The sequence below is a fragment of the Suillus discolor genome (genome assembly GCF_016758755.1).
Source record: "Suillus discolor strain FC423 chromosome Unknown F5147scaffold_16, whole genome shotgun sequence".
In the NCBI taxonomy this organism is placed as follows: domain Eukaryota; kingdom Fungi; phylum Basidiomycota; class Agaricomycetes; order Boletales; family Suillaceae; genus Suillus; species Suillus discolor.
The window spans coordinates 562,635-590,500 of NW_024541263.1; the positions used below are offsets into that span (position 1 = coordinate 562,635).

The following is a 27,866-nucleotide window of genomic DNA, read 5'->3' on the forward strand; positions in this document are numbered from 1 at the left end:
AGTGTTTAAATATATCTATTTTCATAAGTTCTTATACCTAAATCTGTATCTGTGGCAGAGTATCTAGACTGAATATAATGTTTGTAAGCAGTGGTGTTATCTGAAGCACTACTATAACTGTGTTAGGAGGAGGTAGTGCAGTCTGGGATATCATCATGACAGGAGGAAAAAAATCATCATGTAAGCATTAAAGTCTAATACTGCAAAATCTTTTAGCAAGTTTTTCTAGGAAGATATCTATTGCTAATACAGAGCTATAGGATGAATAACAACTGACAATGGTCCAAAAGTTAAAGGGACATTCTTAGAATTAGTCAAAAGAGTTGACATATCACTTTAAGAGAAGCACTAGTGAAAGCATATGGAAAGAAGATCGATCTATGGCTAAACAAGTTACCTTATGTCCTATTTGCTGATAAAATTATGACAAATCAAGTTACAGGCTTTTCAGCATTTTACTTAGTCCATAAAGTACATCTAGTCTTATATATATAATTTTGACTTAACTCAGGTAACATTTATAGTGGAAGGATTTTGAAGTAACATAACCTTAAAAGAATTTCTAGCTTTGAGGATATAATAGCTAGAGAAAAGTTAAAGACAACAACTTTTGCTAGGTTTTTGCATTCTCTCCTTGTATCAGATAGTCATAGTAATTCAGTTGCCATAGACTTCATTAGATCTCTATCTGAAAATACTGGCTTTAATAAATTAGAAACCATCAAATTATATATACTTTAGAAAGGTAACAATTAAATGTCTTTTGATTCTTTATTAGTCATTCATTACAAGACTTCTTAAAAGAGACAATACATTATGGCTTCAAGTATCCTTTATTCCATATTCCTGTGATGAGTGCAGCTTTTAACTTCTTCCAATTGACGATCAGGAACATTGGTTCCCACTTGTAGAGCCTGTTAATGGTGGCCATGAGCTTAGCTTCATCAGGATCTTCATATAATTCCTCATCTTCATGTGAATTGCTGACCAAGCTGATCAATGGCTCATCATGGCTATCATTGGCATACTCTTCACTACTGTCACTGGCAAGGTTCAATGGTTCGCAAGCCCAATGAGCCTGTTTGGTGCCCTATAGGCACTTTTCATAGTTTGACACAACCTTCTGGCTTACCCTCTTGAGGGAGATGTCAAAGTACCTGTCGACATCATCAACATCATAGTTTGGATAGATGAACTAGAAAAGTAGTCAGTATAAATTCTTCTAACATGATAAGATTGCACACCCCATATGCATACCTAGCTTTATGCTGATGGACATCAATACAATTGGTTGGCAAAGTGCGAATTCACATGTGACAATGTTCTCACACCTCATCCAGACCCCCTGTTCATTTCTCTAGACCTCCAGACCTCTATCTGTCCAGATGCTTATATACCTGATAATCTGCACCAAACTGGTTCAGTGCATGAATGACTAATACTCTTCCATGAGCCTTATACCCCAGACATCACTATGAAATCATTTTCCCTTTGATCTGAAGTCAGACTGAGGCCAAGGCAATATTTTTTGCCTTCTTTTCATTTTTTCAAGTCTATACATGAGTGGACTGAATATTTTCATACATTTAATTTTGCAATGAGTTTTGCTTAGTCAGCGATGGCGATGACCCAGAATCAATCTCACGGAACATTCTTAAGAGACAGTAAATACTGCAAGCTCATCATACCAAGCAATCAGCTGTGAGCTCACTATGTGCAACAACCAGCAAGCAAGGTACAGCCACAGTTATATTCAAATTTTTATTTTATTTTTATTTTTACTTTCACCAACCTTTGGTGTTTTTTTTCCAAAAACATATTTCATAAAATTCGTGTTGTCTTTATATCCACCTAAGACTTAGAGTAGCTTAGTGAGGAGACTTTATAGATTGATAGTAAAGCTTGACCTCACTCATCTGAGTAGTTATACTGAGCCTAGGTCTTCTTTGCCTGATAGGCTTTAGCTGTTAAAAAGGGAACTTGGTAGTAAATCCAAGGACATCTGTTCCTGAGTCTGTTTGGATACCAAAAGTGAGTTTCTTGACAGCAGGTTCAATATTGAGCTAAGAGTTCTACAATAAAGTATCAACTAGTCTTGACCTTTGATTCTACCTGTTTGTGCTGAGTGGGTTGATCATTATAATTCCACACCATTCTTTTTGGAGTACTGTTGTTGAAAGGCAGCTTGAGGAAGAGTCCTCTATTCTTTGGTCATAGCCATACTGTTGGGCTGACCATTGTTTGTTTGTTTTTCTGTTACTCCTATACTGTTGAATTGACCATCATATTTACTGATCTTACAGAAGTACCTTTAGCTGAACATACCTTGGATTGTTTACAATGAGCCACCCATAAACAACCACGTTATCAGTCATTGGTATTTGTCTGAATCACTGACTATAGAGATATTTGGTTTTATAGGTGGTTATCTATAGATCATCTATCTAAGAAGACATTACTGGAGCCCACCGCAAGGGTTGGTATTTTTCAAGTTTGTAACTAACCAAGTATATTCAGACTAGTCTTATTACTGTATCAACTTACACACTCTCACATTGCTCAACATCCCTTGTTATTATGAGTATCCAACCAGTTAACCCAGCACTGGGTCAACCTGCACAACCTGCTGTACCTGTTTTCTTCCCACTTGTCCTACGAAGTTCAAGGGGAAGTATAACCAAGTGAAAAGATTCCTTCTGATCCAGCAGTGAGAGATATTGTTGGAAGCCCCTCAGAAAGAAGAAGAAAAGAACATTACATGGGAGTTAGGGACTCAAGATTTCCTGCAGTCAGATTCACACAAAAGGAGGGAAACAATGTGAATTCAAACAATAGTACTACTACTGGTAATAAACCTACTACCCCTAACTATAGTTATAGTCCCTATCCTACAGGGGTAACATGTTATGGCTATGGGAAAAGGATCATGTTGTGTTAAGGTGCCCGGAGATAGAAAAATTACTTACCAACAGATCCTTGATGTGGATGGAACAAGGAGGATACCTTGTAAGACCAGAAGGAGTACCCCTAAGAACATGGGGAACAGGAACATTAGTAAAGGCATATGAAAATTGGAAACGATCAGTGAGAACTCACTTTGTTATGTGGAAGGAAGCTCCTGAGAGCGCGGGTGAATATGAATCAGAAGACCTGGAAAATTGTTGGGCTTTGGGCTATGTTAGTAGGGATGATGATGAAGAAGAAATAAGAAAAACTTACCTGGCAGTGCGGACTGAGAAGGAAGGAATGCGTCGGCAGAATGAAGTTTTTGATGGAGTGTATCCCCCAAAGGGATGAGACACAAGAGTGGAACTAAAAAAAGAGCAACATCAGTGTTATGAATTGAGGAGAGAGAGGCAGTACGCACCTGTTGCCTGGCAACAGTTAACTAAGCCTCCCACCGTCGATCCGCCAAAGACAATGGTGCCGGTAAAAGTTTTGGAGCCCCCGGGTAGACCAACAGTACCTGAGGCTCGTGAGTTTAAAGTGTTGGAGCCTAGAAAGATATATGAGTCAGTGAAAGTTCCCCATGGGAACACAAGGAATGAAAAGGAAAACTTACCAGTAAGATCTGGAGAGTTTCCAGAAACAAAAGAAACAAAAGAAAAGAGAAACAAACCTTGGAGGAGCGGAGCATTTGAGAAGAGTGCGCCACTTCCAAATAAGGAAGAGAGGGCGCGATACGATGTGTAAGATGATGACGTCATCATGGAGGATGATGCCCTGCAAAAGGGAAAGTTCAGAGAATTAGTACAAGCAAAGGAAAGAGAAATGACATGGGACACACCTAAGGTGAACGCGAAGGTTCAAAAGGCAAATGATCTGTTAATAGAATCTAAATCGGGAATAAGAAGGTCAGAACTTGCTGATGGCATCAGCGCCAAGTTGGTTCTAAATAGAATTCTAAATGTACCTGTGGAACTTACCGTGGGAGAGATACTTGGAGTATCGAAAGAACTGTCGGGGTTGCTGGCTGAATCAATTAAGCCTAAAACAGTAAGTAGGAGGGACGTTCACCTGGTGTATGACATGCATAGAGCACATGAGTTTGAGGCTGGAAGTTTCCGAGTGTCGAAAAATTTCAAGGCAAAGGCAAAAGAAGTGTTAATAGAATTGCTGATTATGATCAACGGGTGCAATCTCAAAGCGGTAATAGATACTGGTAGCCAGCTAAATATAGTTTCGGAGGAAACATATGAGAATTTCATCAAGCTTCCCATCAATAGAAGCAAAACGCTAACACTGCATGACACAAATGGCAGCACAGGTCATCTCAAGGGACTTGTATCTCAAGTTCCTATTAGAATAGGTTCAGTACTTACTTTTGCTGAAATTTACGTAGGAGCCTCGGTACCATTTGATATTCTATTAGGTAGACCTTGGCAAATACATAATGCAGTGTCTATACATGAACGACATACAGGGACTTGGCTAGAATTTGGACATAGCCCCTCTAACGATCAGATATCCGAAGTCCTGGTCACACCTTCCAAAACCGGAAAGACCCAGGACAACGGTGCAAACACCTGGAACATCACATGTTCCCAAGGTACCGAAGATAACACGTTCTATGTAGAAGTAGCTAAAAATAGTACAAACACTTGTACTGTATGTCCAGATAGTTTAGTAATACCAAATGATGCAATACATGCAGATTGTAGGCGGACTCTAAGAGAAATGCAAGGACATATCGTCGGACAAGTATCAAAAATGGTAGAAAGCTGTTTAGATTTAATAAATAGTACTCTACATAATCTAGACAGCCCTATAGTACCAGAATCTATAAAAGAGGAGCAAGAAGAATCTGAAAAAGTCGGCAAGTCAAAGCACCCATATGTCATGCCTCCTAGCCGATCTATTACACTTTTCCAGCCTAATCTGGAAATGTCCCAGTATGCCGGTACCACACATAGCGTGCATTTCACACACCCTGGATATCATGTGTTTAGGCACACTGCCAATGTTCTCAATGCTCACTTGATCAACGGGAACCATCACGCTGATTACTTAGTTCTCAACAGCTCTCAGTACAAGGAGTTGAGAGAAGAAGCAAGGCACATGGGTGAATTTTTACCTAGTATAGTTATCAGTGCGAAGTTTGCTGAACCCAAGCTGATTTCCCAATATGGGAATATTAATATCCCTATGATCGAGCTTCCTTTGGAAACTCAATCAATTCGTTCACCCACTCCCATGGCCTTTGCCTGCCGTATAACTAGTGGTCCATTCCTTCCTGGCTACGATACAGATTTCTGTACGTACTACAGTAAGACCATTCCTCTCCCAACTATTAGTTTTGAGGACTTAACCCACATGTCCACCTTGGATATCGAGAAGCTTCCAGACATTCCGGACCCAAAACTTCCTAACCTCACATCTGACCCTCGGATCCAATGTTCCCTCCTTCTCTGACCTCCTCAAGACACGAAGGACAACTTTAGCGCTACTGCGGAAGTTAAGAGAGGTGAGGTGAGATTGAAGAAAGAAGAAGAAACTGACGATGAAGACTCCATGTGCAGGAATGTTCCACCTACTCCTCCTCCCACTCCCTCTATTCAGTCACGTGCACCCGCGTTGAAACCTGTGAGTCTTCCGATCGCGGAAGGCTGGACTAACATTACGAAGGAAACCTCTGGCGGAGACGTCAATGCAGAAGGTATCCGTGACAATGAAGACACCTCAGATGATTCCATGTCCACCAACTCATCCTCCTCCCTGTCTGATGGGGAGGACAACGATGCACTCATGCTCCCATCTCAGATGATAGTCTACCATTGTCTCTCACATCTCGCGCAAGACCTCGCCAACCCGGAATCTCATTGCACAATTCCTTCGCTCGTCCCGTCCCTCAAATCCAACAGGACTCTTGACATGTTGGACGAGGTCGATGAATCCAAGGACACACTCCCTTGTAACACTCCCATCACATTCGGACTCATGTTGGAGAAGCTACAATATGACCCTCTTCCATTCGCTGGACTCTATGACGCCAGGATCATCATCTGACTAATGGGTGCATGCAAACTTTTGGCCAAGGCCATGGCTGACCAGGCAGTACATGAGCTAGGGCTTGAGCTCGCTGGTTTTCATACCGCTCGCCCTAGCTCTGTTTTCCATTATGATACACCCAGCTACGACAAAACTGTCCCGCATGGACGCTCCTGTCTTCATACTCATTTGTACGAGTTGAAGAACATGCGTGCGATCCTTCAGCTAATGCACGCTACACTTACTCCCATTCAGTCACAGGAATCACTCCTTTCACTTATCTTCATGATTGTCGACAGAGTGCACTGCATCCCCGCCAACATCAATTGGGTGTCTTTCTTTTTGCAGATGTGTCCCACATCTAACCCATTGTTCACTATCGACAAGGCTGCGACGCTTCACACTGCGTCGGGTTTATTCCGTTTCTATTCCTATTTTCAACTCACTGACACTATCAATGACCTCCTTGCACTATCCCTTCTAGACGAGGACATTGTCCACCAACTCCTCCAGAACTATTCTCTCGACAACCTTTGTGGTACTGGTGTCATGCTAAATGTCAGCTCTAACTACTTGTTGTGTACCGCCAAGTCCCAGGCCCAACGTTGCTTCAACACTTGGCACATTGGCCCATACATTTTGGAATAGGAGGTATGTGCCTATTTTTATTTATTATTTCAAATAATCTCAGCATTCTGTCTTTTCATTTTAGGAATTCATGTCCAGAACTTCTTTCTGACTGCTTGTCAAAGTTGTATGTCATTTGTTTGCATTTGTACCTACTTGTACTTGTATTCACACAACTCTATGTACTTGTATGATTCAATCGTCGATTTTGAAGTTTTCGTTTAGCTTTTGCGTCTATTTGTACTTGTATTTGCGTGCCTGGATTGAATATGTTTGTGTTTGTCATTGAAGTCTGTCTTCAAAGTAGCGCTATTTTTGTATAATTATGAAAATCTTTATCGTTCTCGTGCCTGTCTTTTCTTATGACGTGTGAATATGTTAGTTTCTGTTTGTTACAGTTGTGATTTCACATAAGATTTGTTGTGTATTGCACATATACCTAGTACTAGCCTTACAGAAATCAGACAGTGTTTGATTTTTCTTTTCCCTGTTTTAAGCCTTGAATCTAAATCAAGAGTCTATTAAAATATTAGTGTCAATCTATTGCAAGGATTTTTGACTAAGTGCCTATCACAGATATTTTCAACCTAAGTCTAGTCTGGACATAGTATACAATATCTTTTTGTTTCCTAGGCATTGAAGCCTGAAAAACCAGTTTTTGATAGCCAAATTTTGCAATCTTTCCACAAATATATATGTAAGAGACACATTGCCAAGAATATACCAAGTGCGAAACAGAGACTACTTGCCCGTGAGCCTAGAACATATTGCAACATCTAACCTTGCCTGACAACCTAGTCTCACACAATTTACACCTAGCAACGAGTCACACCTATAATATAGAACTGATCCGAGGAACCGATGTCACCCCAAATGCAACATTTGGATCTCATGCAACCAAGCTACAGGCTCTATGCACGAGCCAGCAATACCCTTGAAGAAGATGAAGATTTTGGAGAAGAAAGTGCAGAACTATATGACTCTGCAATGGTAGAAGATTTAGGAAGTGATGATGAAGATACGGTAACCATATGGACTGATAGCATTGCGGACCATTTTGAGCCTGGAGATTCAATATGGACAATGACCCTTGATGGACATGAGAATGAAGGGATGTTTTGGACCCCTGACAACTCTTTCAATTACCCATTGGCTAGTTCAGAGAATGCCAATTCATTTACAATGTATAAGCGAGTTGACAAGAAAGTACGTCCAGTCCCAGGAAGCCCAGATAGTGAGACAGTTTCCAAACGACCCTTTAGAAAATCTTGTACCCCTATCTCTTAATCCTCCAGACATATTTCCTACCAAGAAGCTTACTGTGGAACAACTTGAAGCTTTGAATATTAATTCTAAAGGATTCTTACATCCTGAAGAAGAGAAGTTGTTTCGATACATTATGTGGCTGCACCAGGATGCATTGGCTTTTGAAGACACAGATAGAGGTACTCTGAAAGAATCCTACTTTTCTTCCTATATTATTCCTACTGTTCCTCATATTCCATGGGAATACAAGATTATCCCAATTCCACCAGGAATTCAAAGTAAGGTTATAGATGTACTAAAGCTGAAAATTGATGCAGGAGTATATGAAGCTAGTCAATCTGCATATAGATCATGATGGTTCTGTGTGGTCAAGAAGAATGGATTTGCAGCCTTTGAACAAGGTTACAATTTGCAATGCTGGATTACCACCTATTCTTGATGATTTCATAGAACCTTTTGCAGGAGCTCAATGTTATACAGTGTTTGACTTATTCTGGGGATTTGATGCTAGAAAGTTACACCCATTAAGTAGAGACCTTACTACATTCCTGACACCTTTAGGATTACTTCACATTACATTGCTTCCTACTGGATTCATAAATTCTCCTGCAGAATTTCAGAAATGCATGACATTTGTTCTTAAGGATGAAATTCCTGATAAGGCCAACATATTCATAAATGATCCTCCTATCAAAGGCCCTACAACTATATTCCCTGATGAGCAAGGCCAACCTGCTGTTCTGCCAGAGAATCCAGGAATACGCAAATTCATTTGGCTTCATGCCCTAGATGTTCATTGAATTATGCATTATGTCAAAGAAGCTGGTGCTACATTTTCAGCACTTAAGATTCAATTGTGCCTACCAGAAGTTCTGATCATCGGACAAACCTGTACCCCTGAAGGATGTCTTCCAGATAAGACAAAGGTAGATAAGATTCTTAATTGGCCTGATCTAACAACTCCAAAGAAAGCTAGAGCATTCCTAGGATTGTGTGGTACTGTACGTATATGGATCCCAGGCTATTCTACCCTAGCAAGACCCTTGAGTGAGCTATGGAGAAAGGATGTAGAATTTGTTTGGGATGAAAGATGTAAGGAAGCCTTTGAGACTTTGAAGAAACTAGTTGCTTCAGCACCTGCCCTAAGATTGATTGACTATACTTCAGATTTGCCAGTAACTTGATCAGTAGATTCTAGCTATATGGCAGCAGGAATAATCTTATCTCAGGATAATGAGAATGGACGTAAGTGACCAGCTAGATATGGATCACTATCATTTAATGAAGTAGAAGCCCGCTATTCACAACCAAAATTGGAACTATACGGACTTTACTGAGCACTTTGTCATTTCTGTCTTTATATTATCGGTGTGAAAGTTCTTCATGTGGAAGTTGATGCTAAGTACATCAAAGGAATGCTTAATGAACCTGACCTTCAGCCAAATGCAGCTATCAATCGGTAGATTCAAGGAATTCTCTTGTTTGACTTCAAACTTATCCATGTCCCAGCTACTAGATTCAAAGGACCAGATGCCTTGTCTTGGAGAGGTTTAGGAGAAGGAGAAAGTATTGAGGATCAGGATGATTCTTGGTTGGATGATTTAGCATTGTATATGGGAGTATCTTAAGCATGCTTCTGAACTACTGTACCACCTCAGGAAAAGGTAACATTGCCTCCTGCAGTTTTCATAGGAACAAGATTTCAGGAACAGAACCTGAAGGAAATTTTCAAGTTCCTAACTACTCTAGAAGCACCTTCATTTGCAAGTATTTTGGCAAAGAAGAGGTTTCTGAAGAAGGCTGTCAAATTCTTTGTGCAGAATGGGAAAATGTATAAGCGAGTGCAGGCTAGACCACCATTATTAGTAGTGTTTGATCCGGAAAAGCGCGCGACTATACTGCACCAGGCCCATGAAGACCTTGGCCACAGGGGTGAAGCTGCCACATGGGACACTATATGACTTAGATTCTTCTGGCCCTATTTATTTTCAGATGTATGGCATCATGTGCAATTGTGTCACCCTTGTCAAATCAGGAGCACCACAAAAATGCACATTCCTATTACAGTTTCTACCCCATCTACAATCTTTGTGAAGGTTTACATTGACATCATACATATACCCCCAGCTCAAGAATTCAAATATATTGTATTGGCTCGGGATGACTTGTCACAATACGTAGAAGGACGGCCTCTAAGAACACCTACTGCCAAGGCTCTTAGCAAATTCTTTTGGGAAGATCTCTATTGCAGGTACGGAGCTATTGGGCAAATAACTACTGACAACAGTCCAGAAGTACAGGGAGCATTTTCAGCCCTTATGCAGAAAGTCAATATTCCACATGTCACAATTTCACCATATAACTCTCAGGCTAACAGAGTTGTTGAAAGAGGGCATTTCATATTATGAGAAGCATTAATAAAGGCATGTAATGAAAACCTTATGCAATGGCCTCAGAAGATCCCCCAAACTTTATTTGCGGACCGAGTTACCACAAGTCGGGTAACAGGATTTTCTGCATTCTACCTAGTTCATGGAGTACATCCAGTTTTGCCATTTGATTTAGCAGAAGCTACATTTATGGTAGATGGTTTCAAGGGTGGAATGACTTCAGTTGAATTGTTAGCACTTCGAATACGCCAGCTTGAATAACATCCAGAAGACTTAGAGCAAGCAGCAGAGACATTGAAGAAAGCTTGGTTTAAATCAAAGGAGCAGTTTGATAAAAGATATTCGAAGCGATTAAGATGGGAAGCCTATCAACCAGGAGATCTAGTACTTGTATGTAACACTCGGATAGAAAAGGAACTGAACCGAAAGACTAAACCCCACTATCTTGGTCCTTATAAAGTGGAACGGCGAACTCAGGGAGGATCATATGTATTAAGTGAAATGGATGGTACAATATCCCATCATGGAATCGCTGCCTTTAGATTGTTACCATACATATCAAGAAACGCACACCAATTTAGGAGACTCTCTCAAGGAGTTGAAGAACTTGAAGAGAAACACTTTTTCACTGAATCTGATGGACCAGTTGAATAGCAAGGGAGAAGCCAGCTACTCTCCACAGCAGCTAAAAGCATGGCGCCAGAAAGCTCATACTAACTTGCTCCATATTACAGCTGTCTGGATAGGCCACATGCTGGAAAAATACACCCAATCAGAAGGAAGCAAGGACATTTTGTTGGAACCTGGGAATGCATATCTTACAGACCCATTGAATCCAGAAGAGCAGGATACTTTACCAAATTTTCCTAACTGGATTTGCGCAAATTGTGCTATCCTAGAACAACGGGCCCAGAACGCAGAAGCCCATCTGAAGGAAATTGAAAAGATAGAAGTCCAATCGTGGGTAACATTCTCATTAGACTAGTTTTCTTATCTTCCCCAAAGTTTTTCTTTGTAATGAATAGTATGTCTGCTGAAGAACAGTTATTGTAAGAAACCTGTTCAGCTGTATTCATACAGCACATACATTGCTCTCATTCTACTCTATTTTCCGGATATTTACAGACTATAATTGTGTTATGGGATTTAGGATACAAGTGACTTGTAAGAAGACACTGTCACACATGTTACCAATTATTTCACTGGTTACTGCGCGCTGAAAGGCGATTAATAGAGCCGGAACCTAAATTAATGACAGAACCTTAATTCTGGCAACAGCAAGAATGCAAACATTAAAAACCTTAAAACCCTAGCGGCATTAATAGAAGAGACAGCGCCCTTTTCATTTAGAATTCATTGGGGGCTGGATCACAGGGACTTTTAACTTCACCTAGTATAGTAATATTTTGATCCCTGAAGACCCTGTTCAACTTTTCATATATAGGACACCAAAATTTAGAGGTGTTCCTCAGTTTCTGCTGGCACACAACAGTGCTGCTCAATATCACTCTTTTTCTTTCTGGCTGCAAATCACTCCTCTCTTTCTTTAACTATGCTTTTCCGCCGCCAACCCAAGTCATTTGTGGACTTATCCCACAAGTTCCCTATCATTCACACCAAGCCGGATTCATACACTTGCATATTGGACCGCAGCTGGACGTACCAGAAGATATGTTGCAGTTACCACTCCTCTATTCCTTTCGGCAATATTGTGCATTTGGAAGACCAATCCCGCTTCCATCAATTCTTCGCTGGCCAGATCTCTGAGGTGGTGATGCAATACAAGGATGTCTTAGTTGTTCATGTCACTCCACTTGGTTACGATCATGATGATCCCTATGCTCCACCACCCGTTCGCCTTACCCTGCCTGTTGACATCATTTCCCTTCCCATGCATCTTTGCCTTGCACGTTGATGCAAAAAGCACACCAAGCACCTTAGAACATTCAAGGCCATGGAACCAGACACAATAATGCGGTCCCTTGAAGACTTTCAGAAGCAGTTGGAAGGAATGGAGAGCTTTGGAAATAGTGTTGAGGAACTTGGAGGTGAATTTTTGGTACGAAACTCTTGAGATCACCACTATGATGAACTATTGAGCCTTGTTAGGGGTATGGGTCCTCTGTCTGAAATCTAGTTAACAAATACTCCCTTTTTCTTAGCGATTTGTTAGTCCTCCTTGGTCATATATCATCCTTTCACTATCTGCATTCTGTATACTTACATGAGATAGATTCTCATTGACCAAACACGTACCACACCAAATTGTAACTAGCTATGCGAGTCTTGGACCTTATTTTGTACACTATTTACACACTTGCTCTATACATCCTAGTGAGCAAACATTTTGGTTATCTGGAGATTGTTGAGGACGACATTTGTGCAAGTACCACTATTTGTCTTGGAGAACAATGAATCGTGCAACATGAGTTGAGCAAGGCTTGGAGGCAAACCCTCAGCCTGAACCTGGCCTCCTACCTACCCAATACCTTCACCTTGGTCAGATATATTCAAATGAAGAACACTTTTGAATCCAGCTGACTATAGCTGAAAGTCAGATTGATCGGTTAGGAAGTTCGTTTAAATGGCATGCAAGAGAAATGCATCCACATGGAGACCCACATTATCAGGTAGATTTGCAACCGTACCATGGAGACAGAATGAGGGGTGCATACCTTTTTAGATGGAGGTGTCCTACATGTGAATGCATATACATAACAGCACAAGATTTGAACTGTGCACTCGATAAGATAGAAGAAAAGCTACGGGATATTCAGCAGGAAGATTTTCTGGCAGAACTTCTGCCTTTGCCTCAGAACCATATCATGACTGACCCATTACGATACCCTTTCCCTAATACAGAAGATGAACCAAGCCTAGCTAGTTCTTGATATACCCCCCCCCAGAATTTGCAATTGGGGATGATTGATTTCTCACTTTCCACTAGATGACCTGCACCAACTGGTTCGGTGCATGGACCAGTAATACTCTCCTATGAGCCTTATACCCCAGAATATCACTATGAACATTTTTTTCTCTTGATCTGAAGTCAAACTGAGGCTAAGGGAATATTTTTCGCTATTTTTTTCATTTTACGAGTTTGTACATGAGCAGACTGAATATTTTTGTACATTCAAATCTGCAATGAGTTTTGCTTAGTCAGCCATGAAGATGACTCAGAAAGATTCTCATGCATATCAGGTGACTGTGAAAAATATGTTTGCATAAGGTTACCCTGTGAGAAAGGTTACAAATCACTAAATACACACCCTATGTCATTACGCTACCAAATAATTTATCAGCCACAGATTCCAAACATATATGCACACATTATGTAATCATTTCTCACTCTTTTCTAGCTGAGTCATCAAGGGATCACCTGACCCATGGGCCATGCACAGCTCTTGCTGACTCATCAATATACCAACTAGAGTTATGAATATTTACTTTTGACACAAAGATACTGTGCAACTTAGTACTATCAAACTAAAGTTACAACTTTAAGTGCGAGAAACTGAAACTAGTAGTATAGCCACCTAATTTGTCTATATAAGGAGCTGGTTTTTGCTGAATAAAAATAAGCAATCCCCCATTGCCTTTTGCTCTCAGAATAAAATTGTGAGTGAAGTGTGAATCAGCATCCAGCAAGTGAAGTTCAAGGTTGGAGCTCACTGTACTCAACAACCAGCAGCACACTTCTGAGCTCACTGTGCTGAACATCTAGCACATACCTTGAGCTCACTGTGTCTGATGACTAGCAAGACTAGTTTTTCTTTTTCTGTTTTCTCCTGATTGTCTGTCTGAATTTTTCTATTTCTTTTTGTGTCTTTGTCTGTGTCTCTCTCTGTGATTTTCTTTGTGATTGTGTCTCTGTTTCACTGTTCTTTCTTTTTCTTTTTCTCTCTGTCTCTGTCTCAAGTGTGTGGTATGTTGGTAACTGTGTGTGCTAACCATCTCTGTGATCGCTGTCTCTGTTTGTTGTGATCGTTATTGCTAACAGTCTTCGAGAACATGTTAGTATTTCTGTTGTAGCGGTCTTGTTTTGTTGATTGTCTTGACCTATCAACTTTCTCTCAAGTACCAAAGTTTCAGTCTCATTCTTACCCAGAAGTTTGGTGTTGTCTCTTTTGTCCACTGAAGACTTAGAATAGTCTTGTGAGGAGACTTTAGGTGTTGACGGTGATACCTGACCTCATACATCTGTATGTCATACTGATCGAGGGTAGTTATTGCAAGTTAGACTTTAGTTATTGAAAAGAGACTTGGTATTGAAGTCCAAGGTTGCCCGTTCCTGAGTCTGTTTGAATACTCATTGTGAGTTCCTTGACAGCAGGTTCAATATTAGGCTAAGAGTGCTACAGAGGCTTGACTAGGTCTAGCAGTAGTTTCACCTGTGTTTGTATTGAGGGGGACTCACATTGTAACTCCACACAACTTGCTGCACTAAGTTTGTGTATGAATCATTGTTGCTGTGTGAAGTGTTAGGAAGAGTATCTGTGTTTTTGTTGTCATATCTATATTGTTAGAGTGACTGTGCTTCCTGATATTTTGTTGTTGTTGTTGTTGATCGCTGACTGACTGTGTCTTGTTTCTCTGATCACTGTGTTTCATATCCATACTGTTGGATTGACTGTTGATTACCAACCCTTGTACAGAACTCATTGTACTGATTGTACTTTAGGAGCATAAGAAAGCCACCTATGAACGACCACATTATCAGCCATTGGTATTTGTCTGAATTACTGACCATGGAAATATTTGGTTTTATAGGTGTTTATCTATAGATCATTTATCTAAGAAGACAGTGTCTACCCAATAATGGGAAGAGATGTGCAGGAAGCAATGAAAAAGAACAACATCAGAGATATGAGCTACAGGGAGACAGACAGTACACACCAGTATTGAGGTCACAGCCTCCAAAAACTTCCAATGAACTTCCAACACCCAAACACCCAAACCCGACACTTCTGCCCAAACCAATGGTGCCTGAAGGCCATGAGTTTAAGATAGTGGAATCTAGAAAGATCGATGAATCAGTAAGGAAATCCCTGGGATTTCCTAGGGAGGACGAAGAAAACATACCATTAAGGCCTGTAGTGCATCCAGACTTAGTAGAAAAGGAACAAAAGAAAAACGAACCTAAGAGAATATGGACATGTAAAAAATTTATGCCCACACCTATTGTTAAGGAGGAAGTGCAGTATGACACACACAATGATGATGTTGTCATGGAAGATGATGCACTGACAAAAAGAAAAATAAATGAGTCAATAAGAAAGCAAGGAAAGAATGACATCAAGGATATACCAAAAGAAAGGACAAAGATTCATATGCCTTCCGATCATGTGATCAAATCTAAAATGGGAATCCAGTGATCAGAACTTACTGATGGTATCAATGCAAAATTAGTTCTGAATAGAATAATTAAATGTACAGGTAGAAATAACTGCAGGTGTGATCCTAGGGGTATCTAAAGAATTAGCTGGACTTTTGGCTGAGTCAATTAAGCTGAAGACAATGAAGGGACATACATTTGGTGTATAACTCTGTGAAAAAGAACAAGTCAGAAGCCAAAGGTTTCTGGATTATGGGAAGTTCCGAAGCACAGATGAAAGAAGTGCTGATAGAACTTCCGATCAGAATTCACAGAAATAGTCTGAAAGCAGTAATAGATACCGGAAGCCAACTAAATATAGTTTCGGAGCACATGTATGAGAAGTTTATAAAACTTCCGATCAACCAAAGTAAGACACTTGTATTACATGATGCAATGGCAGAAAGGGGCTGCTTAAGGGGCTTGTATCACAATTTCCTATTAGTATAGGATCAGTTCTCACAATAGCTGATATTTATGTAGGTGAAGTGGTGCCATTTGACATTTTATTGGGAAGACCCTGGCAAATACATAATATAGTATCAATATATGAATGCCCTACAGGCACTTGGTTAGAATTTGGGAATAGCCCCACTAATGAGGAAGTGTCCAAAGTATTAGTGGTACCTTCCAAATTCGGAAAGAACCAAGAAAGTGGGGCAAAGAGCTGGAACATTACATGTTCAGCAACTTCCAGTATCAAAGTGTTCCATCAAGAAGTATCTAAAAATAGTACTATTTCTTCAGAATTGGTTAATTTAGTGGTACCAAATATAGAAAGTCACGAGGACTGCAGATGTGTGCTCATGGAAATTCAGTCTCACATAGTTCAACAAATCGCAAAAATGGTAGACAATTGTATGGACTTAATAAATAGTACAGTACACACTATAGATACAGGTGAAGATATAAAAGGAGAAGGGACTTTGAGAAAAATGAACAACCCAAACCTATCAATCACAATGCCCCCTAGCCAAGCTGTCATACTTTTTCAACCAAATCCAGAAATGTTGCAGTATGCCAGAATGACACATGACATCAGATTTGTGTATCCCAGACATCACACATTTAGACACACCACAAATATTCTTAGAGCACATTCTATCAAAGGCAGCGACCTCGTCCACATGTCAGACGAGGAAATCACCTCTCTTCCAGAAATTCCCGCCAACTTGGACATACCAGTAAGTACCCCACTAATATTCGATATTACTAACTACAACCTTTTAAAGGAACTCCTCCTCTCATCTGACGATGCTGCCCATCTCTTGTACCCATGTTTCATCATGCCTGGTGAGACACAGGAAATGTTTTCCACTGAAACTCAGGCCTGGTGGACCAAAGATCACCTGAAGAAAGAAGGTACAATTGACCTATGCAGGAAACTCCCACAGGCTTCGCCTGCCTCATCACCCCCCATCCTCATCATCATGTCTCCCAACTCCCTGGCTCACCTTATCCTGAAGATCAAGTCCATTAGTGATGCCAACACCAGACTCACAGATGAATGGGTTAAGTTACCCAAAGTTTATTTTATTAATAGTATGAATGCTTGCACTATTGAAGCCACTAACAATGAAGATGAAGACACTCTAGTCTTGGACAATGAGAGTAACTCATCGGACTGTTTCTCCTTTGCAGCTGAGGACAAGGATGACACCACCATCTCCAAGCACACCACTGCCATGCAGTGGCTTGCTTATCTCACCTGTGACCTTACCAACACACTCTCCTGCAATATCATGCCTCAACTTGTCCTGCCCTCAAATTCTACCAAACTCTTGACATGCTTGAAGAACAGGACGAGTCCATGGACTTTGTCCCTTGTAACATGCCCGTTGCCTTTGGCCTCACCTCTGACAAAATTCAATATGACCTGTTGCCCTTCTGAGGTGACTATGACCGTGCACTCATTCAGCACATCATTGGAGCCTGCCAGTACTTACCCTGTGTAATGGTTGTGCAGGGAACATGTGAGCTGGGACTTGAGCTTGCAAGTCTTCCACTATGACATCTTCAACTATCCAAAGTTCATTCTGCACGGATGTACCCACCTCCATTCCTGACTCTATGAACTTAAGAACATGCGCGTGTCCATGTACATCATCCTTCAGCTCATCCACACAACACTCACCCCAGTCCAATTGCAGGAGTGTCTGCTCACCGACATCTTTATTATTGTTATTGATGGAGGATGGAGTGCACTGCATTCCCACTATCGTTAACTGCGCTATGTTTTTCCTTCAACTCTGCCCATCATCTAACCCACTTTTCACCCTGGAGGAAGCTGCTGTGCTCCACACCATGTTGGGCATCTTCCGATTCCATGGAAGCTTTCAACTCGCCGATACCATTGATGACCTCCTCACTCTTTCCCTCCCCGATGAAGATACCATCTACAAACTCCTTCAGAACTACCTCCTCAAAGATCTCCATAGTACTGGTGTCATGGCTGACTCCAGCCTTAACTACCTTTTATATGTTGCAGAATCCTAGCATGAGCATTGCTTCAATGTGAAGTGTGAAGGTCCATACTTTTTGGAGTAGGGCGGGTAAGTTTTTCCTTCCACTCATCCTTATACCTGGCTCATTTATATATATATTCCAGTTCTTTTTTCGTACATACATACCTCTACATAGATTTGTGTCCTGACAGTAGTGCTTGCTTATGCTGTTTTGTACTTATGACCTTCTCTGAAGGTTTGCTTTGAATGAGACTATTTTTGGCATCATAACTACAAATACATTGATCAATTTTTGTACTTATATGTCATGCAATCAGTTCTATTTTTGGTTTTCATTTACTTTTTGATATGGGAAATCATTTTTTGATATGAAGGAAGTTCCCCAGTTGAAGATTCCTATGTACCTGATATTAACACATATGTATATGATGAATCTAAAATTGATTTATTGAAAGACTGTTGGATTGAAGGCCTAGAGCTGTTAGAATGAAAAATTACTAAGTCCCTGGACATTCTGGCACCTCAATAGGGCCCATATTCAATACATTACATTTCCCTACAAGCCTTCTATAAACAATTAACATTCATAATATTTCAACAAATCAGAGCACTTATTTCAACAAAGTCCAAGCTACCTACAGCCTATCTAGTAGTTTCAAACACCCATATTTCATACATCATTCAAAGCAACCATCACCTAGACTATGTGCAAGTCAGTTCAGAAAAGGCACCGGCTGAACACAATATGACAATCACCAGCCTGTAGCAACTATTTAGCTTAAGTTTGACAAGCTTAGTTCCCCTATAAACATTAGACAGACACTAGGGTATACATAACCTGTAGTTAAGACTATGCCCTTGGCAACATCAATTTTGGCAGAAATGCCATACCCAGAAGTCAAGAACCCACAACATGAACTCTACATGCGAGTCAATAATACCCTTATAGATCCCGATGAGGATAGGGAGGAAAGTAGTGAAACAGATGTCCTACTAGCAGAAGATTTAGGAGAAGGAGGAGATGGAGATGAAGTAACCATGTGGACTGATAGTATTTCAAATCATTTTGAGCCTGGAGACTCAATATACACAATGACCAATGGTGAACGAGAGAGTGAGTGAATGTTTTGAACCCCTGAGGATGTTTCTGACAATAAGCAGGATAGCTTAGACAAGACAAGCTCATTTACAATGTATAAGCAAGTAAATAAGAAAGTATGACCAGTTCCAGGAGTATTCCCTCAGGAAGCACAAGTAGTGAGACAATTTCCAAATGACCCTTTAGATACTCTTATACCCCTATCCTCCAATCCCCCAGATGTACCCCCTACTAAGAAACTAACTGCAGAACGACTTGAAGCTCTGAATATCAATTCTATAGGATTTCTTTGCCCTGATGAAGAAAAGCTATTTTGACATATTATGTGGCTATACTAGGATGCACTAGCATTTGAGGACACAGATAGAGGTACTTTGAAAGATTCTTATTTTTCACCCTACATTATTCCTACTGTTCCTCACATTCCATGGGAATACAAGAATATCCCAATTCCACTAAGAATATGAAGCAAAGTTATAGAGATGTACTGAAATTGAAAATCAATGCAGAAGTATATGAAGCTAGTCAATCTGCATACAGATCACAATGGTTCTGTCTGGTGAAGAAGAATTGGTTAAGAAGAATGGAAAGCTCAGGATAGTTCATGATTTGCAGCCTTTGAATAAAGTCACAATTCACGATGCAGGACTGCCTCCAATTCTGAATAACTTTGTAGAACCTTTTGCAGAAGCTCGATGTTATACAGTGTTTGACTTATTCTGGAGATTTGATGCTAGAAAGTTGCACCCATTGAGTAGGGATCTTACTGCATTCCTGACTCCCTTAGGATTACTTCACATTACATCGCTTCCTATCAGATTCAACAACTCTCCTGCAGAATTTCAGAAATGCATAGCATTTGTTCTCAAGGATGAAATTCCTGACAAGGCTAACATATTCATAGATTATCTTCCTATTACAATCATATTCCCTGATGAGCAAGGCCAACCTGCTGTTCTAACAGAGAATCCAGGAATACGAAAGTTTATTTGTCTGCATGTCCTAATGTTCATTGAATCATGCATCATGTAAAGGAAGCTGGTGCTACATTTTCAGCACTCAAGATTCAGCTATGCCTCCCAGAAGTCCTAATTATTGGACTTGTACCCCTGAAGGATATATCTCTGACAAGACTAAGGTAGATAAGATTCTGAACTAGCCTGGCTTTGACAACCCCAAAGGAAGCTAAAGTATTCTTAGGATTATGTGGTACTGTACATATATGGATTACAGGTTATTCTACCCTAGCAAGACTTTTGAGTAAGCTATGGAGAAAGGACATAGAGTTTATTTGAAATGAATAACAGAAGGAAGCCTTTGAGACCTTGAAGAAATTAGTTGCCTCAGCACCAGCTCTAAGATCAATTGATTATATCTCAGAATTACCAGTAATACTATCAGTAGACTCTAGCTATATAGCAGCAGAGATTATCTTATCTCAGATTGATAAAAACGAACATAAGTGATCAGCTAGATATAGATCACTATCATTCAATGAAGTAGAAGCCCGCTATTCACAACCAATGCTAGAACTATATGGACTTTACCGAGCCCTTTGTCATTTCCATCTATATATCATAGGTGTGAAAGTTCTTTATGTAGAAGTAGATGCTAAATACATAAAAGAGATGTTTACCATCAATCTAATCACCCTCTTTCAAATCTCATAACCTTCAACAACTCATGCCGCTATTTTAACACAATATCAAACTCTCTTCTTTCTGTTGGTGCTAATAATGAGTTTTTTATTCTCTCTCTTTTCTCTCCATCTCCATCTCCATCTCCCTTTTTCTCCTTTCCTCAACTATCTTCTTTGCATAATTGATGCTATAGAAGTGCTGATCCATCACTCAAAGAGTCAGCATATATAATTAGATATCATAATGGACCACTCGTCTCATCCTGAGGTGCCATTATATAAGGTAAGTGTTTTTAATTATGATTTGACTTCAAAATATAATTTATATGTGACATAGTAGATGAATGTTATTAATGATTTCAATTTCCTTTTTCAGTATGGAGCCTCACACTTCAAAGTCCACTAAACTACAGACTTACATCCTCACAAGCCTTCTCAACCAAGCTAGTACTAAGATATCAGTATATATAGATTATAGTTTAATTTTCTAGCACTCTAGTAAAGATTCTCTAAGGTCTTAGGATAATCAAATCTTGAAGTACTAGAAAGACCAATATTTGACAGGTTCTGGTGGCTATGATTAATAAGCTTAATGATATTAATAGTATTGAAGGAATTCTTGAGTTATTGACTTTAAGACACTGTATGACATATTTCATCTTACTACACATGAAAAAATGAATTTATTCTTGGAATAAAGATTCTTGGCTTCTAGCCAAACTTTATTACCTTTAGAAGGTGGTACAAATTTAGATATGATTTATTGATGTATGATGTTATGTGAGAATTTGTAAGTGGCTAGCACTTTATCATATGCTTTATTAAGAATATTAAGGCATTAGACTTCAAATACTGCACTTCACTGATTCAGCCAACTGAACATACCTAGATTACATTCTTCAAAAATAGATAATAATAGCAAGATCCTATTTCATCAAAACAACCCAATGTTTATAATCCAAAAGCATTATAATAAGGTCTACATGCAAACCTGACATTGTCATTATCTCCTACACAAGATATGTACTGATGATTTATTGCTGATATATAGAATGCAGAAGGATGTTTGAAATAGTCTTATATATAGAATAATAAAAAGTGTGGCCCTAGTCAAGCATTCAATGATCACATCAGTAAGAAACACAGTTAATGATACTAATGAGGAGCCACCCAAGGAGCTACAAAAAATTCTTCCTATCATTCAAAATAATCTGTATGCTACAGAGTTGTTTATAGCCCTATCATACAGTGGAGTTGTTAAGAACGTGCTCAAGGGTCGGATCCGAAGGGCTTGGCTTCAGCTCGTGCACTGCACCCCTTACCTGAGTACGTGCCCCTAACTTCCGAGGGCTGTTGGACGATGTCCGAAGGTTGTCGGACGAGTCCGGAGTCCGATGTCCGATGCGCGGGAATTCCGGCGGACATTCGGGAACGAGGGATAAGACTAATCCGGACGATGTCCGAACTAGAAAGGAAACAGCGGAGGACTACCAGAGGTAGAGGCGGAGGTGAGAAGTCTATAGGAATCAATCCTAAGACTAGCGGAGGATGACGAGAGGAGAAACTCAAGTCGGACGGAGAAGGGAATGAGCAGAGTCTAAGATAATATTCGAACTAAGGAAGTACAAAGATTCTACAGGGTTTATATACTACTGAGGACTTAACGGAGAGTCAGTCTGCACAGTCCGAAGCTATGCGAGGCTGTGGACGGAGTGTATAGAAAAGTCAAACACTAGTCTATCGGAAAATAGTAAATGAAGACGGAGATGAAGACATAGGAAAATAAAGGCAGAAATGAAACGAGGTACGGAAAATGAGTATAGTCTAACTGGAGGAGGAACATACAAAGGGATAAGGCACGGAAGATAGACGCAGGTCGGATCTGGACGATAGATAGAAGTCGGCCAGATCCGGAAGTCCGGAAATGATGCGTGTGATAGGTCCGGGTCCGGAATGCGGGATATGACAGGAGGCCTCATTCATTACAATTTTCACTGTCCATTAGATGCAAACACAAAAAGCACATACAGGAAACAATATGTACTATTATTTATTGAGCATCATGCATAGTTGTTTTTAGTAAGTTTTTCTTTTTGTATTACTTCATCTACCGACTGATGTATTTTGTCTCTAGTACCAATGAATAATCTTATTTCACTGTCTCCAGTCAACTATCCTAGTGTATATGCCATCATTATTACTGGCTTTCATACAGAGCTTGGCATAGATAATGTGGATGGGAAGATCTCAGATAGTGGAGTTTTCAGCATCTTTATCATCTGAAGCAGAGTATCACTTCATTTAGCAATACAATCTTAACATTTGTGAGGTCTCTGCAGTATATAATGCTTTTATTCTTTTAAAGATTTAATTGAATGAGGTATATTTACTATTAGCACTACTAATGTGTCTAATGCTCTGTAGATATATAGATAAGATTCACTCAATATATATTATTTTGGAAATATTTGAGATACTCACTGTGATAGATGTGATAAGCTAAGACTTTCAGACATAGTAAAATAAGACAGTTTAAACATGCAAGAATAATCAGATACAACTCATGGTAAACCTCAAATGGAAGTGTTATGTACTAGCCTACATATTACAAATTAGCAAACTAACATGAGCATCCTTATTAAATAGTTTACTAGTGATGAAGCAGCTGACTTTCTTTGTTAATGCATGACCTAAGCATGGCTGAACCAATGTTTTGAATGCTGATTAATATTAGAGGTTAATTGCTTGATTGCCTAAGTCATGAAAGCAGTACATACTCTTGATGTAAACTAGAATTAAATAAAAAACTGCATTGCCTTTATACCATGCTACCTATTTCAATTCATATCCCAAAACCTACCATAGTGACTATCTTAAGGTTATCAGCAGGAATTAATTTTGCTACCTTTTTCAATCATATTGGAATATGACAATTATACAAGTAAGTGTTTCCTACCAACCACAAGGCAGGAACCAGATGTGATGTGAGGTAAATGAGGATTAAATTTTATCAACTACTGAGTTTCTAGTAAAGTTGTCTAAGATAAAGGCTTTAGTATTAGCTAGCATCAGTCTGAAATTATAACTATTAGAACTCCTCTGGTAGTGGCAGTCTGCCATTATTCTATCCTCTTCTACTACTACTAGCACTAGCCTAAGTAGTAGTACTATCATTGCCTTCAACTTCTTCTCCAAGTTCCAATTAAAAAGGTAGGTCCTACTAGCATGAGAGTACTAGCACAAACTAAAATGCTTACTAGTACTGGCAGATTAATTAACAGTATGGACTTAGATCCTTTACCAGGCCCATGGTAGCATGTAGCTCCAAGTCTGAACCTATATATTCAGGAAAAGTGTGAAGCTGGTCCATCCAACTCACACTCTTATTCATCATCTAAAGCATCCATACTCTGGAATCTCACATCTGATCCCTCAGACTTCATGCATTTATCCCTAGCAGATTAGGAAGCAGAAGAAAAGGAGACCCTGTTTCTTGGAGCATTTGATGTATCCCTCTCTTGCATTCCATTCATTACTATAGAAACTCTTCCTACTAAGCTCTCTCTACTTCCATCCCATGAGCCTTCCCCAGAAAGACAGACTCTTTTCATGCCCATGTCCTTTATATCTATGTCTATTCTGTCCCTGTGTAAACATTTAAGCACACTTCCACCTATGCTTCTGAATTCCATGCTTGTTACCTTACCTGCTATAATTGTTCTGCTTCCTTCTGTATCTCTTCCTACTAGCAACTGTCAACCTATGCTAACCTCAACAATGTCTTCAGTTTTCAGGATGCCTCTCAGAGAAGCAGAATCTACACCCAAGTTTAATGGCACGTCTATGTGTCTTGTTCCTTATTTTGAGGAAATTGAAATCTTGGCAAGATACACTGCAGGCATTTTCCATTTTCCTTCACCAAACATCCATAAAATATTGATTGAGAAGATAGAATTTTCCCCTCATTTTGTCTGTCAAAACATTGAAAAAAAGTAATTCATGTTTCAATTATTTTCTAAAACATACGCCAATCAGTTCAAGACCAAGGTGCTTTCTATTAAAATTGCGCTTACATGCTTGTCATCTAAAAGGCCAAATTTAGTTTCATTCATCTTGGGGTGTAGACTTGTGACTATGGCCAGTGTGATGTTGTGCAAGCAAGCATGGACATTGAGGTGTGGGCACTTAGTACAACAGAAGTTGCGGTCAAATGGAAGGATCTGGATGAAGTGGACAGTAACGATTTTCTTAGTGTATTGGAGGCCAGGAAAGTGTATGAGAAAGGAAAGGGATGGCTTAATGCACTGAACTTTCTGTAGAAAGAGTATGCAGAACTTCCTCAAACCTTGCCTGAGAACACATTTGAGGCCAAATCAGCAAAGCTCTTCAACACGGTGTGTTCCTTGCCTTGAACATTTAAATAGGGCTGAAGACATGCTTTAGGTGGCGGCAGAATATTGAAGTCATTCCCCTAAGCAGGGGTTTCTTGTCGGCTGGTTGGGGGTCGTCGCAGTCAAGACATTGTTCTCATCGAAAAGGGTGTCTTAGGCTCTTCCATGATTAAATGGAAAGACATCATCTCCGTATGTGAAATCAAATATGAAGACAGCAAAACCCGGTGAATGATGTGCATCTACAGCTGGGTGACAAGGCAAACTTCATTTTCAATGTCCAACCAGATCGTTCGTGGTTCATTGGAATATCACTCTGTGGGCCCAGCATTCGGTTATCGTACTTCACATGAGGTGGGAACATCTACACCAAACCACTGGATCTTCTATACTCACCCCACACAACTATCTTCTTTCTTGTATTTTCTTGCCGATGCACCTGTCGAAAAACACTGATCAAACACGCATTACAGGGATACTCGGCAAAGGCACTAGAGTCTTTGCAGTGAAAGGCCTAGACAATATCCATAAGGTCGACTGCTGGGACCCTGTAGAGCAGCAAAATGACGCTGCCATTCACAGGAAACTCCAGGACCATAGCCGCAATCTTTTTTTGATGATAGATGACACTAACCACGACCAACATTATTGATATGAACTGGGTGAGGCCCAAAAGAGGCGAGAGGCGGAAGATTTGAAGGACAATATTGGAATTTGCTGAGACTTGGGATGCTGGTTGGTGAGTTGTCAGGCAATTTGTATATTGGTATTGTCAATTAAGGTTCTGTAAAGGTCATTGTAATGGCTTCCTTAGACGTGGTGTCCTTCATTGCGATACCAGTGATGGGAACATGCTATTTTACATCCCAGAGTTTGATCCAACCTATGTGGTGCCTGTATGACCTGAGGGTGCACCCAAGGGGTGGACACCTATGAGACAGGGGATGTCATCAGATTGGGGATCAGCTGCTGATTGGCATAACCGTGAAGAGTGGATGAATACACTGAGGCACACGGTAAGTCTTTTGAATCTACTATTTTTATTACGGACTCATAATAAGCAAACAGGGCACTACCCTTTGCAGCTAATGAGATCCTGGATGAAAGGAAGGATCATGCGCCAGCCTATGATCTGCAGTCATTTTTCTAGCTCGCTTACCTGTTATGTTGTAACTGTCTGGGAGCCTTCAACAATTGTCGCAATTGGCATGTGGAGCTAGCAGCAAATGCGAAACAATCACAAGGACTAAACACTTCAGTGGTCACAACCTCTCCCATTTCTAATGATGCCTTGCCATCCTTTCCACCTCCAAGTCCTGCTGTTGCGTCCAGCATGCTGCAATCTGGAAGGGTATGATGGAACTCAAATGGATGTTCATGGGCGAGCCTTATGAAGATAAGAGCATTGGAGCTCACCGGATTGGGACTCAAACTAAGAACTCTCAGGGAGGCAGTAGAGGCACTAGGGGAGGCAGTAGAGGCACTAGGGAAGGCAGTAGGGGTAGGAAAGCTAGGGGTGTTTCTTCTGGTGACCATCCTCCTACTGGCAGTCCTCCAAGTGCTACTGGTCCTTCTGGCAGCATTTCTCATTCCATGACTTCATAATACATTTTATCTCTCATTTTATTAAGCTTATTACTTACTCATATCTCCTTGTTGCTTGACACTTACCTGTACATTGAAACTCGAGGATATGACTCGAACAACATTACATGAGATACACGATGGGAAAGTAAACTAGTTACCTCCCACCTTCCGCTTCCTGCCTTCCACCTAACCCCGCCTCACCTAACCCCGCCTCTGCTAGCTGTATCACCACTAACCTAAACACATCACCCAACAGTATGGCTAGCCTACATTCAGCACTCAAAGCCACAAACTGTGCAGTAGAAAACATATTTCCTGAACACGATGATCCAACTATATGCCCTGCATGTCACAAGCGCTTAAAGACAGCACAGGGAGTACAAGCCCACCTGCGATCAGCCAAGAGTTGTACATGGTACAAGATGGAAAAACTGAAGGCCCTGTCCATGCCTGGTCAATTTGAGGAAGAGGTGGTGTCCCAAGACTTACCAGACACTGATACTCTACCAGAGGGGTTACCAGAAGAACATTTTTTGCCAGATGATGATGTATCTGATCAGATGGAACCTCAAGATGTCATGGAGGGTTTCCATGAAGAATTATTTCAACTCATTCCAGCTCACGATGTCGATATGGATGCTCCTGGACCTTCTAACCTATCAAGTCCCCCAGCTGGCTATCACCTCCACCTCAACAAGATGATGATGATGACCGATTGACTGAGGAGCACCCTACTGCTGGTCAGCATATATGCATAGTGTCCATGCTTTATGAGCGCTGGAAAAAACTCTTTGGAGGAAGATCAGAAGTCATTGAGGACCAGGACATTAATATGGAGGATGAGGATGGTGCGAGTCATAAATTTACACCCTTTGCATCTGAGCTGGACTGGAGAATTGCGAGGGCTGTCATACCATAACGTCCGTGGTCTTCATAAAGTGATTGACAGTGTTCCCCCTCGTGCAAAATGGAAAACCAGAGAGCTTTGGTACAAAAGTGATCCTGACGACAAGTACAATTACTGGGACACTACTGCTACC

At 40.4% G+C, this 27,866-nt stretch overlaps 6 protein-coding genes across 6 annotated transcripts; 5 read left to right on the forward strand and 1 right to left on the reverse strand.

Annotated features, from left to right (window-relative positions):
* Positions 1 to 814: 814 nt before the first annotated feature.
* F5147DRAFT_771621 (uncharacterized protein) lies at positions 815 to 3,707 on the reverse strand (the record flags this gene model as incomplete). The annotated part of the gene is made up of 7 exons (XM_041441265.1): positions 815 to 1,078; positions 1,133 to 1,195; positions 2,967 to 3,027; positions 3,097 to 3,166; positions 3,220 to 3,312; positions 3,368 to 3,496; positions 3,563 to 3,707. The coding sequence occupies 7 exons, from the start codon at positions 3,705 to 3,707 to the stop codon at positions 815 to 817; spliced, it is 825 nt and encodes a 274-aa protein (XP_041295116.1).
* A 322-nt stretch (positions 3,708 to 4,029) lies between these two features.
* On the forward strand, positions 4,030 to 4,452 carry F5147DRAFT_572941 (uncharacterized protein; the record flags this gene model as incomplete). Its single annotated transcript, XM_041431124.1, has 1 exon — positions 4,030 to 4,452. A coding segment is annotated over one exon (423 nt), but the record flags the coding sequence as incomplete, so codon positions are not given.
* A 387-nt stretch (positions 4,453 to 4,839) lies between these two features.
* On the forward strand, positions 4,840 to 6,636 carry F5147DRAFT_651159 (uncharacterized protein; the record flags this gene model as incomplete). Its single annotated transcript, XM_041433517.1, has 4 exons — positions 4,840 to 4,892; positions 4,950 to 5,254; positions 5,423 to 5,883; positions 6,037 to 6,636. 4 exons carry the CDS (start codon positions 4,840 to 4,842, stop codon positions 6,634 to 6,636), a joined length of 1,419 nt encoding a protein of 472 aa, XP_041295118.1.
* A 1,144-nt stretch (positions 6,637 to 7,780) lies between these two features.
* F5147DRAFT_572787 (uncharacterized protein) lies at positions 7,781 to 8,236 on the forward strand (the record flags this gene model as incomplete). Its single annotated transcript, XM_041431109.1, has 1 exon — positions 7,781 to 8,236. One exon carries the CDS (start codon positions 7,781 to 7,783, stop codon positions 8,234 to 8,236), a length of 456 nt encoding a protein of 151 aa, XP_041295119.1.
* An 8,371-nt stretch (positions 8,237 to 16,607) lies between these two features.
* Positions 16,608 to 18,141, forward strand: F5147DRAFT_771625 (uncharacterized protein; the record flags this gene model as incomplete). Its single annotated transcript, XM_041441266.1, has 3 exons — positions 16,608 to 16,829; positions 16,878 to 17,471; positions 17,839 to 18,141. 3 exons carry the CDS (start codon positions 16,608 to 16,610, stop codon positions 18,139 to 18,141), a joined length of 1,119 nt encoding a protein of 372 aa, XP_041295120.1.
* An 8,942-nt stretch (positions 18,142 to 27,083) lies between these two features.
* On the forward strand, positions 27,084 to 27,745 carry F5147DRAFT_572996 (uncharacterized protein; the record flags this gene model as incomplete). Its single annotated transcript, XM_041431127.1, has 2 exons — positions 27,084 to 27,489; positions 27,525 to 27,745. 2 exons carry the CDS (start codon positions 27,084 to 27,086, stop codon positions 27,743 to 27,745), a joined length of 627 nt encoding a protein of 208 aa, XP_041295121.1.
* Positions 27,746 to 27,866: the final 121 nt, after the last annotated feature.